The sequence below is a fragment of the Vitis vinifera genome, chromosome 8 (assembly GCF_030704535.1).
Source record: "Vitis vinifera cultivar Pinot Noir 40024 chromosome 8, ASM3070453v1".
NCBI classification, from domain to species: domain Eukaryota; kingdom Viridiplantae; phylum Streptophyta; class Magnoliopsida; order Vitales; family Vitaceae; genus Vitis; species Vitis vinifera.
In genome coordinates, this window is record NC_081812.1 from 19,505,264 (window position 1) to 19,525,876 (window position 20,613).

General features: G+C 34.5%; 2 protein-coding genes across 3 annotated transcripts; both read right to left on the reverse strand.

Annotated features, from left to right (window-relative positions):
* Positions 1–521: 521 nt before the first annotated feature.
* LOC100267544 (polyadenylate-binding protein 7) lies at positions 522–8,577 on the reverse strand. The gene is made up of 10 exons (XM_002264577.4): positions 8,021–8,577; positions 7,291–7,409; positions 6,982–7,175; positions 6,554–6,813; positions 6,359–6,465; positions 6,075–6,264; positions 4,022–4,308; positions 3,615–3,764; positions 1,175–1,378; positions 522–935 (listed from the first exon to the last, which is right to left on the reverse strand). The coding sequence occupies exons 1-10, from the start codon at positions 8,214–8,216 to the stop codon at positions 738–740; spliced, it is 1,905 nt and encodes a 634-aa protein (XP_002264613.1). The 5' UTR covers positions 8,217–8,577; the 3' UTR covers positions 522–737.
* Positions 8,578–9,946: 1,369 nt separating this feature from the next.
* LOC100252154 (aspartic proteinase 36) lies at positions 9,947–16,722 on the reverse strand. Of its 2 annotated transcripts, XM_002263093.5 has the most exons (10): positions 16,190–16,722; positions 15,249–15,378; positions 14,921–15,171; positions 14,053–14,280; positions 13,046–13,208; positions 11,864–11,937; positions 11,637–11,733; positions 11,437–11,503; positions 10,771–10,842; positions 9,947–10,673 (listed from the first exon to the last, which is right to left on the reverse strand). In XM_002263093.5, the coding sequence occupies exons 1-10, from the start codon at positions 16,438–16,440 to the stop codon at positions 10,498–10,500; spliced, it is 1,509 nt and encodes a 502-aa protein (XP_002263129.2). In that variant the 5' UTR covers positions 16,441–16,722; the 3' UTR covers positions 9,947–10,497. The 2 variants fall into 2 exon arrangements, with proteins under 2 accessions (XP_002263129.2, XP_010654010.1); XM_010655708.3 differs by lacking the exon at positions 14,053–14,280 and having other exon boundaries at positions 16,190–16,594.
* Between the last annotated feature and the right edge of the window lie 3,891 nt (positions 16,723–20,613).

The following is a 20,613-nucleotide window of genomic DNA, read 5'->3' on the forward strand; positions in this document are numbered from 1 at the left end:
AAATAAATATATATATATATATATATATACAATAACAAAATACCTTTTAGATTTCAATGTTTAATATTTATTTAAAATATTCCTTTACTTACAACTCAACAGTTAGAACCACCTGCCACTTTTCTTTTCTCTGCCTTGCAAATTGCAAGTTGCAACAACCTGCAAGTGCTACATGCAGATGGAAATAAAATGGGGATACTTGCATCCCATTCATCATTTCTCTAGCGAGGTGCGGATTGGCTTTCAACTACTACAAGCCCACCCAACCTCAAATGTATATGGCCTCTTCGGACCCTGAATGAATGTGTTATATACATAGAGAGACACACACTACTATCTTTTGCTCTTCACACACTATTATCTTTTGCTATTCTTTTATCAGCTAAGAATTGCCATCGATTCCCACAGACATCAGCTACCTCAATATATCTTCTGACCTAGACAATGAAATCCTGCAGCAAAAGGCTTTGGTCTTAAGGCAGAATCAAAACTAAATCAAATGGAAATAGCATGAGCATATCTTCAACTAACAGTTCAGATAAGATAGATAGATAGATGTGTTCTTCAAATGTCAAATATTCTATACTGTAAAGACTAAAGTGGAAAATTGTTAAAAGCCAGAAATTAAGAAGGTCCACCAATACAGACTATCAAAAATATCGCTCACTCGGAGTTCCAGCCCAACCATAATCTCCAAACTTTCAAAAAGTGGAAAATTGTTGGGCACAAAAGCCTTTTCAGTTAACCGCAACCTCAGCAGCCAGGTAACTAGGATGAAGTGTGTCCTGTCCAGATGGTTTAGATTTGGAGAGCTTGAGCACCTGCACAGCTTCTTCCACTTTGGCAGCCAATGACTCAGGGGATTCCAATAACAGGAGCAGTTCCGAGTTGTCCATCTCCAAAAGCATTCCCGTTATCTTTGCAGCAAGATCAGGCTGCATAAGAGGATTTAAGATTTTTAATGGTATCAAGGACACAATTTCTTGAGAAAAAATAACCATGAGTGTATTTTTAAAACAATTTCAAAGAAAAATGACTTCTAAAATAAAATAAAGCAAATATAAAATTTAATTTGATTTTAACAGTGTGAAAAGAGATTTGTAACTATTCTAATGCATGGATGTATTATAAAAATGTGCAGGTTCAGACAAATTCCACATTCTACTAGTGTTACCTTTTGTTTCTGGACAAGGGGATAGAGATGCTCGCCCAGAATCTGCTTCTGCTGCTCAGGAGAAGCAGCAGCAAGCATGCTACTCAGCATCTCCGATCCTTGAGATCCAGTTCCAACAGAATTGGAAGCAGCAGATGGGATTCCAGATCCTTTGCTCATCTCATAGGAACGGCCATTTGGCACATACTTAGCCTGCCCAGCCCGCTGCAATTCTCACAGATATTAGAATTTGTAGCATATCAATGGTAGACTAAACCAGTCATGTTCCTTAGGGCAAACAGAAAACATGAATCTCAAGTGGAATTGCGCTTGATGAGAAACCATGTATTTCAACCGTGCTTCACCTAACATTCTTTTTTATGTGCAAGTAAACGGTGAAATGTCAGTTAAAGCTTCTAGCATCATAACAAACCAAAACAAGGTGAAAGTTGTATATATTCTTAGATTATGCTACTTAACATTCAAAGGGCATATGTGCTACTTAACATTCAAAGGGCATATGTGCAAATAATGACAAAACATGAATCTCAAGTGGAATTGCACTTGATGAGAAATCATGCATTTCAATCGTGTTTCACCTAACATTTTTTTTTATGTGCAAATAAATGGTGAAATGTCAGTTAAAGCTTCTACCATCATAACAAACCAAAACAAAGTGCAAGTTGTATATATTCTTAAATTATGCTACCTAACATTCAAAGGACATATGTGCAAATAATGACAGGGCCAAATTCATTTTAAACCATGTCAACCACATAATTTGAGAAAGCCTGCATCTTGTGCAAGCATACGTGGGAATTTGCATGAGAAGGACTTGAAGGGTAAGGTGATTCAAACATTTTTTTACTGGGCTGACTATCACAAAGTAGCAGGTCCAGTTTATCATTAACAAAGTGTTGAGCAAACCAGACAACAAACCGATTTTAAGAAAGTTTTCATACTACTTCTCATTGTTTGTTAAAAAATTTACCATCTTACAGTGCATGCGTATCCACCTGTTTATTTCCAGGTGGCATTTACATCATGTGAGTCAATCTATCTGTAACTTTATCTGAAGTTTGGAATAAAATTCCGGATGAAGAGACACTGTCATGTTATAAAGAAGGGTGAAGACAAAAAAAAAAGGAACACGCTGATAGTCATGGAGGAATTTCTGAGAGAATGCTGCTCATTTTCCATTCTCTAAGATCCTATATGATACCTCAATTTTTCCTGTCCCCAACCCATCCTCACCCTGCATCCAAGATGAAGATTCTTCACTGCTTGTTATAACATTAGATACAAGATTTTAGACTAAATAGCAACAGAAGAAAGAGGATAATTATTTTCCCTACATCTCTATTTGAATGGAGGAATAGCCACCCACCACCTTCCTATTAAAGATCAAACAACATTTCTTAACACATCTTATTAGCAACTGAGATACACAATATATCAGGAGTACCCTTCAACATTCAAAGCAACTTTAGGCAGCAAAGCAAATCAATAGCAAGTTGAACGTGGGGTATCTACAGAAACTACTTGGAACTTGGAGTAGACTAGCATCCCTTCCTACCTATCTAGTTTGTTTGCCAATGATACACTTTGAGGGATTATTAAGTTGAAAGCAGTTTAGTTACATTGATTTTGAAAAATTCTAGTATCTATTCTCAAAAGAGCTGATATAGGAAGAAATATTTTTAGAAAGGCCAGAAAAGAAAAAAAAAACTATTCAGTGAAAGGAAAGGAGAATTATTAATACTATGGTTATTATTTAAGCCTGCAAAATTGTGTATCCAGTGTTAACGTCTTTTCTTAAAAAATTTATTTGAAATTAAATATCTAATTGGAAAGGCATGGGTTCTTCTGGGCATTGTTTGTATGCAGGGCTACACTACACTACACCAACTGTATAATAACAGCCACCAGGCATGGAGAGGTAGAAAAGGTAGGTACCACTCATGGACTACAAAGTTTGTGGAGAAGACACCAAATAGACAGGCCTTTTTTATGGTAGGACATATCCCAAAGCCTTTCCTATGATAAAACATATCTTAAAACAATTTAGTCCAAACAAGTCTTTCTATCTCCAAATAAAGCCAAATGAATGTTTCCAATAATGTATATAGAAACCCTCATGATATCAAATGGGAATTAGATGACATAAATAAGGCATCTAAATAAACCATGCTTGAGTAGTCATGCAGCACTTATGAAATGTAGGGAGCAGCAAACAAGCAAAAGAAAGACCGGTGAATATGGGTTGAGGCATTGAGAAAAAAAACCCAATTACCAAGGATTTAACACAAAATTTATCCAACCTCACATTGCTTATTTGAGTTGAGCCACATACAGGACTGAACAATGCATTAAATTCATCAGTAATTGCAGCAAGTGAAAAGCTCCACCATACCAAACATAATGAGAAGAAATGGTAGCATGAAGAAAAAGATGGAAAAACCTGCTGATTGATTGAATCTTTTGGTGAAATCACTGGTTGAGTTGGCTGCTGCAAATGTGGCATAAATGCAGTAGAGTGACCACCACCCTGTGGAATATGCCCATTTGTCCTGCCCCTGTTTTGCCTGTGCTGCCTTGGAGTATTAGGCATCTGTAGAAGGAAAGTTAAAGAAATATAAGCAAGTCAATTACATCTCAACCATTAAAGACAATGGCATAAACAAAATACTTGTTCACTTTTCTAAATGAATCGACTATAATTATTTTTACAGCAACGGCAGATGATTTGACAGAATCTAACCCATAAAATAGAGCAAAATGGCAAAAAGAGTGCATGTGATCAGGAGAAGACTTTGTCCATGAGTCAGCAGAGAACTTATAATATAAGACATGGTATTTACTATTTACCAAGGGAATTGATGATGGCTGAAAAGCTGGTCTGGTTGGAGGTATAAGGTTGTTAGCTCTCCATCCTGTGCGCAAACCCAAAGGCTGATACATCAGGCCCTGTCTTGGAGGTATAACACCAGGAGGAGCTGTGTAGTACAGAGGAGGATATCCACCAGGGATAACAGGAGTAGAAGGTCCTGCAAGTCCTGCCATACGTTGTGCATAATGAAGCTGCAGTTGTGCTTGCCTGTCCTCTTTCCTTTGAGCAATAGCCACATACAATGGCTTTCTGTGAAACATGTACCCTGTAAGACATTCAATGGTGAGATGATTGGCAGCCTAAAGAATAGACATGACTACTTCTACTGATAAAAATAAAAGATCTTATGTATCAAACAAATTGTAAAAAAACCATATGCATGCAAAGAGGACAAGTGCAAATACAAGAATTGTGATGGTAACATTTTTAAATATTGTTTTCGCTCCCATTTTTCTTCAATATGACTAATCTCCCTGTCAATCTCATGGATTTAATAGCATAAATGTGAATACACCATTAACAACTTTGACTTGTATGTGACCCTCAATTGACGACATTTATCCTCAAGAACTATAACTAGACACCGGGAAAATGACGAATGTAACAAGACACAACCTAATGCACCCGACACAGAGAACATTTGTACAGGCCAATATTTGACAAGGTTCATTTATTTTAAATCATCTGATGGTAAACTTTTTTAAATGCTTCTTCGATCCTATCATATGATTATAGTAAAATTGGAGAGTACATGATTCTTTGCCCTATAGATCTCTCAGTTGTGTTTGTTTAGTCATCCAATCCTCATTCTCTCTTCTAAGACATAATTCTGTAAAATTGGAGCTATGAGGTTTAAAAAATTTGGATTTTCCCATTTATTTGAACTTCCTATAGCCAAACTTATATGGGAAGTATGAGGATAGATAATATTTTGATGGAAGTTAATCTTCCATTCTACATTGGCAAGTTGACGAACACATTTGAGGTTAGCTAATGATTACAAATGTTAGAAAAAGAGGATGAAAGTAATATATGCTTTTTTGCACATATCATTTTATACTATGGATGAGGAAAGATTCAATGAACTGGATGATAGAGCACCATAAATTCTATTGAAATTCATTGTTCTATTGACTGCATTGTCCACATTAACTTATTCATGTGATTCATTTATTCTCATATTGTGAAAAGTTTTTAAACGCAATATGGTTTCCAATAAATAATGTTAAAATGGAGCTAACCCCTTTACTAGAAATAGCACATCATTTCTCACTAAAATGATGGACCGGTACACTTCCTCTATTCTAAAGACATTGCCTAAAAATTAATTAGGATTCACAAACAAGTATTTGATGCATACTAATTCTTCTCCTCTCAAGTTTTTTCAGCAGATTTTGCGCTTCCATAATTTCAACTTACTATTATTTACATTACCTAAACTTTCAGAGCTTTGATTTCAATTATTATGACATCAAGTTAAGGCAGAGACATATAACACATGCATCACACCTATTAATTGTGTCTTGGGATCTGTCTCATAGCATTTCATCCACATAGCAAAAATAATCCATCTAGAATCAACTTATGCAGACTGTAAGAAGGTAACCTCTTTTTTTCCCTCAAGATTACAAGAATAGAACACCTGCACTGTCCAGACCCAACAAGGTTTATGTCTGTGATTTGATTTTTCCTTTCTAAATGGGGAAAAAGAAACAAAGAAGAGTAGGGAAGAAGGAACTTCACCCAAACACCAGTGTATGCCTATGTTTTGTTTTTGCCTTTCTAAAGGAAATGAGAAAGAGAGAGAGAGATGAAGGAAGAAAGAACTTCCTTGGAAACTAATCATGTGTTAAAAGCAAAGGTAGTGATTGAAGAACACCAATTATAAAATGAGATCTCTGTTAAGTGGTATATGAGCTAATAATTACACATCAATATATTGTTCTAAACCATGAAACAGGAATAATTTTCAAGATCATGAAGAGTGAAATTCTATGACGTCTAGCCAAATATGTAACTCTACCAACTCACCATGAAAAGTGTTCACAGCTTTACTGGCCTCATCAGGAGTGGAGAAGCAGACAAATCCAAACCCCTTGCTTATCCCTTTTTGATCTCGCATGAGTTTTGCAGAAGTGATCTTGCCGCACACACTAAAGTGTTCCCGCAGGTCATCATCATTGACATTATCATCAATGTTCTTGACATACACATTTGAACCCTAAAAGTTGGAGAAAAATGACTGTTAAGCAAAAAAGAATACATCCAATCGCAAGTAGACAAATTTAGGGAGAGAAAAGGGCAATGAGGAATACCCTGTATTTTAAGATTTGCTCGTTACGTTTCTCCTCAAATTGGCGACGCAAAAGCTGCTCACGTTCGGCTTTCTTCTGTGCCCTTGCTACATACAGAACCTTCGAACCTGCTCGGAATAACCAGTGACATAAAATGTTTTAAATTGAGCAGTTGGTGCATGCTCGACAATTTACATTGACAAAAATATAACCTACCAAGTTGCAATCCATTTAATGCTTCCAGTGCTCGTTTGGCATCTTCCGGGCTCTCAAAGTTCACAAAACCAAAACCTCTGGACATCCCATTTTCATCCTTAGAAATAACCAAGCTAGCAATTTTCCCAAACTCAAAGAACTTCTCTCGTAGAGCTTCTTCTGTGACATCTGGATCCAAATTCTTGATGTAAAGATTTGTATATTTGGCATCAGGATTGGGCAGAACCCTATCAGTCTTTCTGACAAACTTCCCAGCATATCTGTGCCATAAATTAGCATTAAAAAGGGTCAATACCTAGAGAGCAAAAAAGAAAGATAAGGAGAGAAAATTTGACCATTTCAATCACCATATACAAGTAATGGACACAACTTCTTTCAGTACATAATTTTCTTGACAGGGAGAAACAAAGGAAGGTAATTGCACATACATCTGTTTGCCGTCAATAATGAAGCCATTTAGCTTCTCAATGGCAGCATTTGCATATTCCTCAGACTCAAACTGAACGAAACCATATCCTTTGCTCTTCCCATCCTCAGTCACAACCACTTTACAAGACAAAATATTGCCAAATTTCTGAAACATGGCTTGAAGCCTCACATTATCTATTGAGTCACTCAAATTCTGCCACAAACCCAAAACTCAAATATATTACAAATGCAACCAGAAAACCACATACCAAACAAACAAGAAAATATAGTTCAGCATCAATGATACTGGTCACAGCAAAAAGATATACCTTAACAAACACATTCCCTATTCCACTCCTTCTTGCATCTGGATCACGATGTGACCACATAACTCTTATCACTTTTCCATGCAGCATAGTGTGATTCTTTGCCTCAATGGCATGAGAAGCTATTCAAAATCATAAGATTGCAAAATCAGAATAATTAAATTTACTATCAAAATTATCCTAATAGTGCATCCAGTATAATCCAACCCACATTAAAATAAATAGTCTCTTCGTTTTTTCCTTGATAAATCAAGAGCCACTCATGAAGGACTCATCTCTTCTGTCTGTTCTCTTTCTTGATAAATCAGAACAGTTTCACCATCAAATGTGGGAAAAGGCTAAAGTTAGTACATTGTTTGAGAGAAGCACGAAAAGGTTGAAACCAGAATTTCAATTTGGGCCACAAGTAAGAAACTGAGGCATAAACTAAGTTGAGTAAACAAAAAACATAAGATTCAAGATTCTCTATTCTTTTTTCTCCCTTTTCTTAAAAGGGAACATAGAAAGGATCAAACAGGACAACGGACGTAACGATTGTTGTGCACAACCTTTCCGGATGCGAGATTTCTTCATCCGATCAAACGTTCTCGTTTACTCATGGTCCCAAACAATGCAAAACCAATCCATTCCCAGAATTTCCATTTATTTATCTTTTCAACACTTTCTAGGAAACCAAACAGAGGTAATAAAGGAACAAAATGCGAAAATACAACAGAACAATACGGATAATTACCGTCTTGAGGAGAGATGAAGTTGACGTAACCGTAACAGAGGGAACGGCCAGAGGAGGAGTCACGGCAGATGCGCACAGAGGCGAGGCTTTTAAATTCGGAGAAGGCGTCGAAAAGCAGGCCATCGGTGATATCAGGGTGCAGGTCACCAACGTAGAGCGAAGCCGGAGCGGCAGGGACGGTCGGAGGAACCGCCATTGACGAACTCACAACAATGCACTTGTAGAGAGAAATAGAGAAACACACTAGAGAGAAAAACCAAATGGCGTTTCGGTTTGGCCTCTCAATTTCAGTAAATAAATAAATAAATATAACAGGTGGCGTTAGACAGAGAAAGAGAGTACTATCAAGGAAGAGAGAGGGGGCGACAGAGGCACTATTTGTCTGTTTGCCTGTGGAGATTTTCTCTTTGAGAGAGAAAGAAAATTAGGGAAAATTATTAAGGAAAGATTTTTTAAGATGGAGAGAGAATTATGTTTTTGTGCGGAACTGCGGATTTGCATGGCCGCGGGAGGTTGGGGGTTTCCTAAAGGATGCCAACGCTAGAAACGAACTCCTACGCGCACTGCGGGTGCGTTTCATAACCATGTTTTAGCGTTAACAAAGTTAGGAACTTAGGAAACATTACTGCATCAGATTTCACCAATCAGGTAAGTCGGAAGTTTTTTAAAAGGAAGCAAGTATATATTTTCAAGAAATTTTTTATCAAAAGGATTAAAAATAACTTTCTTATTTAAAAATTGTATAAATAATCTCATTTTGATTTTTTTTTTATCTTTAAAATTTTTATTTAAAATTTATTTAATGTAAGATAAGGATTCGAAAATTATTAAAGAATATTTTTTTTTATAAAAGAGATTACATTTCATATTAAGAAAAAAAAAAAAAGTCCTTTCTTGGTGATTTATATTTTCTGTTTTAATCGAAATAACCTGAGAGAGACTCTGGGTGAGGGGGAGGGGAGCGCGTAGGGAGTAATGGACACGTGTATGAGAAAAAGGTCATGGTTGGAGAGTGAGAAACGGGTTAAAAAGTGGAACCCAATGACCAGTGCGGGTGCTTGAAACCTCACTATTGACACTTTCACAGCCCGACCTTAACCACAGCCACAAGGGCCGCCCTAAGCCACGGACACCCACCCTTTCAGGTCCTCTACTCCACTTTTTCATCCCTATTCTTTCTTTTATTTAATTTATTCCAAAATATAATTAATGAAAATTAGGCCTCTAATACCCGGCCCATAATGGGCTGCTTCGAGCCCGATTAGTGCAACTCCGTCACTTTTCTATTGAGAAAGTGACTTCTTTTACGATTTATCAGTCTCCAGCCATACCATTCTTAAACATCATTGCTTACTATTTTAAGACAACTTCAAATGCACAATTACTTCTTAATCAGGAAAAGGGGATTTATATGGAAAGCAAGGACGCATAAGAATCTTCAGAGTCAGTGGGCCCAAACATATGAATGATCTCAATGGGTTCGAAAATGTAGACATTGTTTGGATTTTGTCACAAACCATGGTTGATAGCTCATTATGATTATACCCAATGAATAAATATTACAATAAATTCACAGCATTAATGTAAATTTTAAACCGGTATAAAATATTGGAGGTAATATTGTTTTTATCACATGGTTTTGACCAGGCTGAGGAAGTAGTAATATTTACTTTACCGTGCTTTAAGGTTATTTAACCTTTTGATAATGAGTGGTTCAATAATAATCGTAGGAAGTAGTAACTGATGGAAAGATGGTCAATGAAAATTATCAAACTGATAGATGGTGTTTGGAATGTCCAAGTATGGCAATCAAACATGCACAGAACCTTTTCTTTTTTTGTGTTGGGGCGGTTGATGGTTGGGTCATGTAGAACTTAAATGAGTCTCCACTACTCATTTTAAGATGATGTGAGAAAGGCTTAATAATTGAGTGTATGATAATATAGCACTAATATATAAATGATCATTCACATCAATCAATGCTGTCTCGGAAGCAACAATGGGATGGCAGTGAAGCAAGGGAATTACATAGTTCAGTGGGAAAAAAGAAAGAACAAAACAAGGTAACAAATACGAATCTTTTTTTGCAATTGCCTAATAGACCTTACAGATATCGGAGTGCTGTACTTGGGCACTATACATCTCTTGCTAACTCAACAACAATTGATATAGCTGCTTTGTGGTTTGTACCACCAATGATGCCATAGTTCAATTCTTCAACCCTCAAGAAGTGGTGTAGATACAATTTACAAGGCAGCATTGCTCAAGATGCAGTACTCTCTAGGAGGAGGAAATTTTGGTTAGAAGAGGGTACACAACACCACATTTGCTAGCAATCAGAATTTGAATTATATAGGACAAGAACCAGCTACTGCTAGCAATCCAAATAATAAGGGAACTGTTGGCCAACCACCATAAATAAGAATTGACCAAGGCCAAAACACATTGAACAAGGAATGGGATTTCAAACCTGAGGCTTAAGTTACAAAGAATAGGAACCCACTGAACACTAAAATGTGGATAAGGAGAGCCTTAATGCTTCTAGGTATCGGCTCAAAGAGCATGTTCTGTGACGAGCTGCTCATACTCAGCTGTCCTGAATTTATGAATTCATCCTTACCAGATGTTACAGAGACATTTACAGACAATGAACCTGAAATGGGAAATTTTCAAAAGAACAGGTACTGAGTCAGAATCCCTACAAAATAACCAACAAACATTTCATAGGGGGTATTGCTGATTGAACTCACAGTCATAGTTAGCCCATCCAATCCGTTGATGAGCAAGGTCATAAACAAAGATTTTATCCTTTAGAACAAGATCTGCAAAAAGAAGAAACCATGGAGATGTGAGTGTGAAGCATGGTATTGGAAGAGTAATGGAACATCAAAATGCTGCAATTCAGATTAGATTATATGTTCATGCACATTTTGCAAAATAATAAATAAACAATGCTCCACAATTGTTTCTATCGATGGTTTTTATTTCCAAAAATAATTGAGTTGTAGTCAGCCAGACATTAGGTGTAGATTCATGAGTATATAAGAAACACTAGACAAATACTAGAACACAAAAGAAGAGGAAAGGCACACCAAAGAAGCAGAAAACTAGAACAACAGAAATGCAATTTGATAAAAACACAAAAAATTTGGCTGCACAATAAGTGAGAGCAATTTGCTGCACCCCCAATACCAATACATCACATCATACCTGTGAAGTGTTGGGTCATTCCTGTAATGTATGGTAAAACTTAGTTACTGGATACCTTACATTTTACAGAAATGATTCAACACCCACGGTAGCTGTAGATGCAAACACTACAAAATTGGTGGTTGGACTGATAGAGCAAATTGTCGCAGCCCCAACCAAGTATGCAGCATAAGTTCATTAAAAGAGGCTGTAGTCCAGAGTCCAACCTCCTAAAATTGTTATCCCTGGTTCTGCAACTTTCTGAAATCCAATGCACCACATTGCAGCACCATCCTGTAATACCAAGATTGCAAATGACAAAAGAAATTGTACAGCACATCTCACTAGTGACAAGTGAAAACAGAATCATGTCTACTTCCATAAATTCAAGGAAATTAAAATAAAAGATGCAAGTTGAACAACTTACAGAAAAACCAAGATGCATAAGGTATTCTCCTGGTTTTAAAACCATGGATGCACCGCCAGCAAAGTTTAAACTGACTGGAGGAAATATTTCATCTACACTGCACAATAAACAGATTTGGATCCAGTCAGTATTTAAATAATGAAAGTAAAAACATAAACTTGCAGAGCCTTTCTTGAAATAAACATGGCCCAAAAATCACTGCTTGGTTAATAAATTAGGAAACCAACCTGGTGGAGACTAGATAACACTGGTTTCCTTTTGAAAGGACAGGAGTCGTAGATGATGAAACAGTTGCAGTTATCTGTGCATTCAATGTTACAAATCTAAATTCAGAACACGCTGAAAGTAACTTTAACAAATTTCCAATTCAAGAAAAAACAGCTTGTTACCAAGCTTCAAATCCATCACAACTGGGAGAACTTGTCCTCTTCTAAGTATAGAAATTGGCAACAAAGTGAAAATTAAGCTTATGTCCCAGAAATTACTAAGAAAAGAAAAAAAAATACTAATGAACAAGAGGAAGAAAAATGCAAAAAGAATTTTCTCCCCATTTTCCTTGGATAAAGGTAAGGAAAGTTCCTCATCAATTCAAATTTCCTTCAATTTTTCTATAGACAACCAAACAAAAGAAATTCTATAAAATTTTCTTACATTTTTCTTTCCTTGTATTTTTCCTTTTTATTTTATTTCCTTCAAACTTCGCAAGAACTAAACATAGGCTAATGTTTACCTTGGAGATTACGGCAAGCACCTAATTACAGAGCTTCCCAATTGTTAATAACATTACAGAGTTACGAATGAACAAAAATAAAAAGAATAAACAATTACAAAGTCTTATAAACTTTCTGAATAAGCGGTAATTATCAACTTGGCAAAAACCAACGTCCACCCAAGGAACTAAATCTATTTATGCCTTAATAGGTAGTTAATGTTTTTTCCATATATAGAATCTTTATTATAGACTAAGCAATGAGGCTAATGAGGAGGATGCACCATCAAAATGGCCTATTTAGAGAGCCCACGATGAAATGTAAAGGATTTTACTGACCACATCCATTTCACATAACAAAAACCCATGTCACAGTGAGGATCAAACTCATTAACCGAATATTTTTTTGATAAGCAAGGAAAACTCATTAACTGAATATCATATATAGGGTTATCATCAACTGAATATGATTACCCTTCTCCCTTTCTCTCAAGTGTTTATACATTTCTGTCCATTTTCTAACCTCAACTTTTATGCAAGTCAAGTTGCTTATCTGGAGAGAAAGAAAAGTATATTTAGTTCAATAAATAAATAACATTACATTCCTAATTTTATTTTTTATTTTTTTTGTGATAGGTACACATTCCTAAACTAATTACTAAGAAGTTAAAAAGAATCGGAAAGAAAAAAGAGAACTTACAGCGCTTACAAAAGGATCATAAGCGGTTTCCACTAGGTATGTCAAAGTTGTTCCAGAATCAACAATTGTTCCTTGGTTGTTGGATGTTGCAAACACAGCCGGATCAATTGGCAGCAGTTGCCCATTGACAGAAATGCTCTGCAGGTTTAGATTATAATGAGACCTGAAAGTTTGAAAATGAAAGCAATCAAAACTTTTGCAGAATTGCCATTTAAAATATAAACAAATATTCACACCACTGTGGATTAGTAACAGAAGGTATTAATATAGAACTAATTAAAAAGTGAAGAAAATGTGGCAATAAGAATATATGTTTGCATGAGATAAATTCATATATAGAGCCAAAAAACTAAGCTCATCCAGCAAAACAGCAGTTGCAGATTAGCAATAGAAATATATTTAACAAGGATATGGTTCAGAAAATTCCCTCTACCACAAGGAGCAGACATCAAATAGTGTATAGCTGTTAGTAAAAAAGGATTGGTGGAGAACTTTCCCACCAAAATTTGCACAACATTCAACAAAAGTCCCCAGAGAAAAAAGTGCAGGTCCCATAGGAAACAAAAGATTGAATGAATTTAAGCATAGGTTGAAAGGCAGTGTGCAAAATTAATCCCAAGTGAGCTGCAAAATGAGCATTTGTACGGTACCAAACATCAATCTGTTATGCCCAATAACTGCCATAGAACCATATACTAGTGAGATACACCGAATGAATGAAATGTTATTCTTATTTTTCTTTGGTACAAACTCAATTACTACCTACACACAGTCAAATATCTAAAACAAGCTTAAAATTTGAATTAGCTAAATAGACAAGACCCTATGGACCCTTAGGATGTAACAGAGATAGTACAGAATTGAACTGCAGTACATGGGCCAACAAAAAAGGTGTGCATATGAACAAAAAAGTAGCTAGTTCTAAGTGCTAAGTATATAATCAAATATTGAAGAAAAGATTGCTGTTGACAAAGAAGAAAGTTTCCCATACTGGAAAGAGAACATACTGTGATGGCACAAGTGGACTATAAATTATATTTGGCTCCAAAATCTCACCAAGGACCAGCTTACCCCCACCATCTCCTTCTCCTTTCAAGCAATGGGAGAACACCTTTGGTGTTATCCCTAGTGATGACAATTGTGACACAACAGATAGATCCTGTTGGCCAAACCCAAAAATTCCATCAATTGCCTTATCCACTTTAGTCAAGTCTCCGGATTGGTAGGTGCTACACCTGTTTCCAACACCACCATCCAAGACAATGAGCTCCAACTAACCAAACCAAAACGAATGTTGACGAGAGACTAACAGCAACTTAAATAGAAATGGAGAGAAGAGAAAAGCAAAAGATGAAAAAACACACAATTGTTGATTTATTGCATGTTCATTGCAGATTTGAGATATATTCCATAAAAGGTAAGCACTCCTCAAAGCCTTCTGGTTTAGTTATAAAACCCTTACCACTCCGCCATTGTTTACATAAATAAATCGCCATTAACCTAGGAAATTCTGCACCGCTAACTATTGTTTTATAGAAAATAATTTAGTAATCATTCTCAAGTGCTATAACAAGTGCTATAATAGGAACTTTAGGTAAAGATCATGCAAGTGAGGAGATGACTCCAATTACCCGATGTTCTGTCAATCAGTGTAATGTAACTTTACAGTTCTTATTGTATATTCTCACTAACAACCATGAAACTCTTATGCTAGTAATGGTACCCACGTAATAGTTATTGTTGGGAAAAAACTTTGTTGATGTATTTTTGAGGTGGATTTGTTCTTTGATTCTTCTGCTTATCTTTTCTCTCCGTTGGTATTGTTTAATCCCACATCAAATACACCAGATTTCTATACAAGTCATAACAGCTCACCCAAATACAATGGAAGCTGAGGAGTTAGCAATCAAAGAGTCCCCCAAAACTGTGTCAAAATACAACATGTCGGATACATAATAACCTGTTGTCCCACTTCCATCCCCATAGTGGAATGAGTAACTGCACTGATTACTCTGAGGGGAGCACTCAGCTGCAGTGGTTTGAACTAGGGAAGTACATATTGGGTGTGAACAGGAGACTAGAGAAGTGGTTGATGAGCTGGAAGGATCAAAAAAACTGAGCTCAATCTGCATATACAAAAAATGCAAGTTAGATATCAAACTGTATTGCTTATTCTAGAAACTCAGATGAAATAAATTTTTACTCCGAGTCCGCTGGTTCTGGGGCAATCATTGCACGAATTGCAGGTAACCCACAATATATCACTTCCAGTATCAATCTGCACATTGAATTCCCTTGGAGGAGAGCCCAGTTTCACTTTTGTAAAATAAAGCCTACCATAAGAGCAAGAACCCAATAATGGAAAACAGTTTAATCAATGCCATATAAGAACCATATTTTGAATACGAAAATCACGAAATAACTGTTAGTCCCATCCTCAGAAGAAAAGACAAACAGAACAAATGAGAAGCAAGGGGAAAAGGGAAGAAAGCAGAACATCAAACATTGATCAATTCATGGATCCCGTCACAAGCGGCAAAATGCTTGAACTCCCAAAACAGAGGAACCAAAGTAAACAACGGTTCAACTATAAAGGATTTTGAAAAAAAATAAAGATCAATGTAGCCTTTAATATCAACCAAAATAAATCTATAAAAAGAACTGTTGAAAATTAAAAAAAGGCAAACCCCGTCAACTCTGAGACTCTTCGACAATTTGGTTAGCAAGAAAATGTGAGAAAGTTAAAAGAAATTAAAATCCCAACTATCATATTCCCATAATTTTTTACACCAAAGGAAGTGACAAAAACAAAAATCTCCACACCCCACTGAGACTAGTAGAATCACTGGCCAGGTTGAATTGAATTTTTCTCTTTCTTTGAAAACCAAAACAACAGAACCACAGAACTCATTACTCTGCTTTTCCTTTTCCATCTTCTCATTCATCAAAGGCAACATATTTGGATTCTTAAACACGAAGAAAAAAAAAGTATCCGTAAATAAACATCCAAAACTTGCATAAATGACAGACCAACACGAATCAAAACCACCAATTAAAAGGCCTATAAACAGTCAAACAATCATCTGAAAAAAAAAATCAGAAAATAAAATTATAGACAGGATTTGCGGGCTCTCATAAAATTACCCAACCAGGTACGGATCGGAGGTACCATAGACGGTGAAATCAACAACACCCCCAACTACACCTCGCAATAATCGTCCGTGCCTGGCTTGATCACGAGCCCTGAGTACCTCGAGCTCGACCCGCTGGTTCACCGGAAAAGCCCTCTCCAGAGTGAGAAGGCTGGCCGGAGAACCACAGTGGACTACGGCCGCCGTCAGTAGAATGGCGGCGAAGGCCAAGATCAGGGCCAAAATTGAAATAGACGACGGCATTGGAATTGGTTCTGTGGTTCAGTAGCAAAGATCGATGTGATTGCTTTTCAGCATTTTTAGAGAGAGAGAGAGAAAATGAAGGGAGGCTTTAGAGAGAGAAAGGAGACCAGTGTCATAGACAGAACAGCTGATAATAGAAGATTCAAATTCGGATTAGGAGTCAATATGTTACCTGAAAGATAAATTAAATTAATAAATTACGAACAATGATTTGGGCACCGCCTACTCTTTCTTTGACTCTTTCCCATCCCCTCATTGACTACCATGCCGTGGCATTTTGTTGTTCCATCGATTTATTTCTCCACTAATAATCTACCAATATTCAAAATAAAATAAATTATTGTTCCTTTTATTTACAAAAAATAATAATAATAATAAATTTTTTAATCCAATTCTTAAGCTGCAAGTAAGAGCTCCGCCACGCTAAATCAACATCATCTTCTTAAAACACCGCGGGCTTTGAGTCAATAAAAAATAATTTTCATGATTTCTTCACTCAATAGCTCAACCACTGAATTTAACAATGAAATTATTAAATAAAATTGACTGAAATATCAATATCACGTGTTACTATTATAATTATAATATATGATTGTCTTTCTTGTCGGGCATCATTTATGGACGAAAGAAGCATTGTTCAAAGGTCGCGGTTCAAGCGGCCGAATCCATGTTCACATTCTACCACTCGGCTTGAAATTGGGTACAAGTTTCTCACGTCTTTCTAGAGGAGATGCATGGAGAAAAAAATGAGTGGCTACTTGACCCTGCATTTGTTGGGCTAATAATGGCAGCAGGACCCATGACAACGAGGGTTTCTCCTCCTTCCCATCCAATTAACCTTTTCCGAATTCAATACTATGTACTGCATTTTTAAAATAAGTGAATGCAATGCCTCAGGATTATTTTAATAATTTATTGAAAGCCTTTTGTATAGATATTTTTTGGTAAACTCTACTTTTTAGTAATTGCTTTTCTTTGTTTCTATTTTTATTTTTTATTTTTTTTAAAGGAAACATCTTTCTTAAAGTTGAATTTAAAATTTCAAATATCTTATCTCAAAAAATATTTAGTGCAAAAATTGAAAAAAAGTCCATTAATTTTCATGTTGTAGAGTCTGGTAATTGGTTTCGAACACAATATGAAAAATGATTTTTGAGTCCCATTTTTGTAAAATAAAAATCCATTTAAAAATTTAATATATTTTTATATATAATGTTTTATTTTTAATTATTATATATTTGTATAAGTATTTTTTAAAATAATCATTAAAAACAAGTGAAGATAACTAAAAGTTGTTTATGAAATACCATATAAAAAAATAATTTTTGATTGTTAAATATATTTTATATGTTTTGTCATGGAGAATAGGCGATTATTTTCAAAAATAATTATCAAATTTTAATTTTTTATTACTTAAAATAAAAATAATTATTTAATTTAAAAAATATATTTAAATAAAAAGAAGTTTGAGATTTTTTTTAAATATGTTATTTTTCAAGAATAAAATTTAATTATTTTTAGTTGTTTTTCAAATGTTAATAGAAATAATTTAAATATGATAATATTTTATTAATTTTTATTCTTGAAAATAGTTAACATTTATTTGAAATCCTTGGTATTGATATTTGAATTGAATATTGGGGGATGGTGATGGAAACGTGAATAAAAGACATTATTAATTTGTCCATTTGTTAAAATTTTCGGCTCAAAATTTGCTGCGACGTGTGGTGGTTTACGTATTTCTTTATGATGTTTCAAATTTCAATGGTGTGTTTACGACACTTTCCAATTCAGGAGACATGATTTGATATTTTGATAACAATTACTCACTTTTTTGGTTCATTAAAAATAATAATCTGACCCTTTGATTTTCCAACGGTACTATTCTCGAGCCGCAGTCCGACATGTTCTTTTTCCCTAAAATACAGCTATGGTCCCTTTTATTTATTTTATTTTATTTAAAAAATAAAAAATAAATAAAGTGGGTTAAAAAGATGATTTAAAGCATAAAGCTAAGTCGGGGATGAGTCATTTTTCAATCTCATTTTTGGACAATAATTATCAATTGCAATTTGGTTTATTATTTCCTTTTTCCATGTTTTGTTATGTAAAAAATTAAAAATAAAACAAAAGAAAAAGTGATTTTTTTTCTTTAAATTTAATTTATTTTTCCTCTTTGGTATAAGAACTAAATAATTTGAAAATATATATAAAAAAATTAAATTTTAATTATATTTTATTTGTTTATATTTTCTATGGTAATAAATGAAAATTTAGTTTTTTTTTGGTATTTTCTTTTTTCCTTTTCCTAATTTTTTTTCTAAAAAAAAAGGTTTATTTTTAAAAATTTTAATTATTTGAATATTTAGACTTTGGTCTTTATTTTAAAGTCTTCTCTCATTTACGTCGATAAATGAGAAAGATACTGGATGTTTAAGATATCACATGAATAAATGAGGAAAAAATAGAAAATTAAAGATTCATCACATGGGAAAATTTAATTTAAAACAAACAAATACATGAATTCGTAGTTTTGATTCTCTGCCATTTCAACTTACTTATTATCAAGGCTTATAACAAATGCTACTACATATAGATATGGTAGGGAGTCACCATTTGAAGCGTATCTCGAAGTTTCTATGGGATTTACAATATTGTACCTATTTTTACAATATTCTCTGCAATTTCAATTTTTCTTTTTTCTTTTTTCTTTTCATCTCTCAATTCTCGAGCAACTCGATGAAGTAACAATGGTTTATTGATATAATTTTTACTTTAAATGATTTTGAAAATATTGTAAAAACTTCAAATAAAGATGATAACTTTTATGTACTTTCTCAAGGTTTAATGATTAAACCTTAAAAATAAATCAATGCCACCAAAGATTTCTATAATTTAAAATAAAAAATGGATAAAGAATGTCATATGTCATTCTTTTCTCTTTGATACAATTGTGTAGAAGTAAAGTATGAATGTTAATAATTTAATGAACACTTATTTTAAGTCTGAAATAAGATTAAGAATTTGACCCAAATAAGAGAATAGAACTAGGATGTAAATAAAATTACCCAGTAAAAATAGGTAAATCTCACACCTTACGACTTATTAAGGGGTATTTAGTAAAAAAAAACTAATTTTTGAAAGGTGAAAAAAATTATAGGTCTCCATTTTTAGGTGCGTCTGACAATATAATTTTAAGTGGGTAACTCTAGGGACTTACAAAATTACAAATATTTATAATTTTTTTATTCCATCCTTGTATTTTTTTTATAAAATAATTTATTTTTATTCTTGATTTTTTTTATATAAAAGTTAACTTCTTTTAAATTAAAAATTTATTATTACTTTATAAAATACAATAAAATCAAATTCTATAATTATGGACCCTGCATTTTGGACGATGCGTTCCCACTCGATGGCGAAACTCGTTTTCATTTATTTATTTGGTTAAAATTTGATTTTTTTTAGGAAATACTTGGAGTCGCCACTTATTTTTGTTTTATTTTTAAAAGGAAAACAAATAAGAAAGAAAACCCTAAGTATGACTCTTTATTTGAAAAAGATGATTTACGAAAAACCAAATTTAGGCTTGGGGGTCAGGTTACTTATTGGGAATGTACATAGCACCCCTCTAAGTCCCTAAAAATGGGTTTCTACTAATGAGATGAAGCAAGTATGACAATTGGTAAGGAAATCAATGGATACCAAAATGAAATAATAAAATAATAAAGCAAATAATGGAGTTTGGGGTTTTTAGAATTAAATTTGGAGATTGAAAATTTGGAAAACTAAACTTTCATATAAAAAGAAAAAAATGAAGACTTAAAATGAAAATGTGGGTTGCACAGGCATGAAAGAGAGTTGGAAGATATTTAAGTGGAAGAAATAGCGAGAGAAATAATAAATAAATAAATAATGGGTTTGGTGGTGGAACGAGTGGAGGTCATCAAACTAAAAGTCTTATTCATGGCCCAATTTCCCATATTTGATGAAGAATCCATGCAGCGTTACTATGTGTCACCTAAGCCAAAATGTCTACATTTTCCACTCTTACACCATCCCATTGCAGTTCGCACCACAACAGCCACAACAACAGAAGTAGAAAAAAAGACATGCCACATGAGTTGACCATGATGTCACCTTTTCCAATGCAAACAATACACTTTCAACTGG

Coding starts and splice junctions, on each gene's coding strand:
- LOC100267544 (XM_002264577.4), bottom strand. CDS start 8,216: ATGGCGGTTCCTCCGACCGTCCCTGCCGCTCCGGCTTCGCTCTACGTT. Junction 6,814..6,981: donor ATTATTGACGGCAAACAGAT/GTATGTGCAATT, acceptor TTTATGGCACAG/ATATGCTGGGAAGTTTGTCA. Junction 6,265..6,358: donor AGCAAATCTTAAAATACAGG/GTATTCCTCATT, acceptor TCCAACTTTTAG/GGTTCAAATGTGTATGTCAA.
- LOC100252154 (XM_002263093.5), bottom strand. CDS start 16,440: ATGCCGTCGTCTATTTCAATTTTGGCCCTGATCTTGGCCTTCGCCGCC. Junction 15,379..16,189: donor TCCGATCCGTACCTGGTTGG/GTAATTTTATGA, acceptor CTCTTATGGTAG/GCTTTATTTTACAAAAGTGA. Junction 15,172..15,248: donor CCAGAACCAGCGGACTCGGA/GTAAAAATTTAT, acceptor TTGTATATGCAG/ATTGAGCTCAGTTTTTTTGA.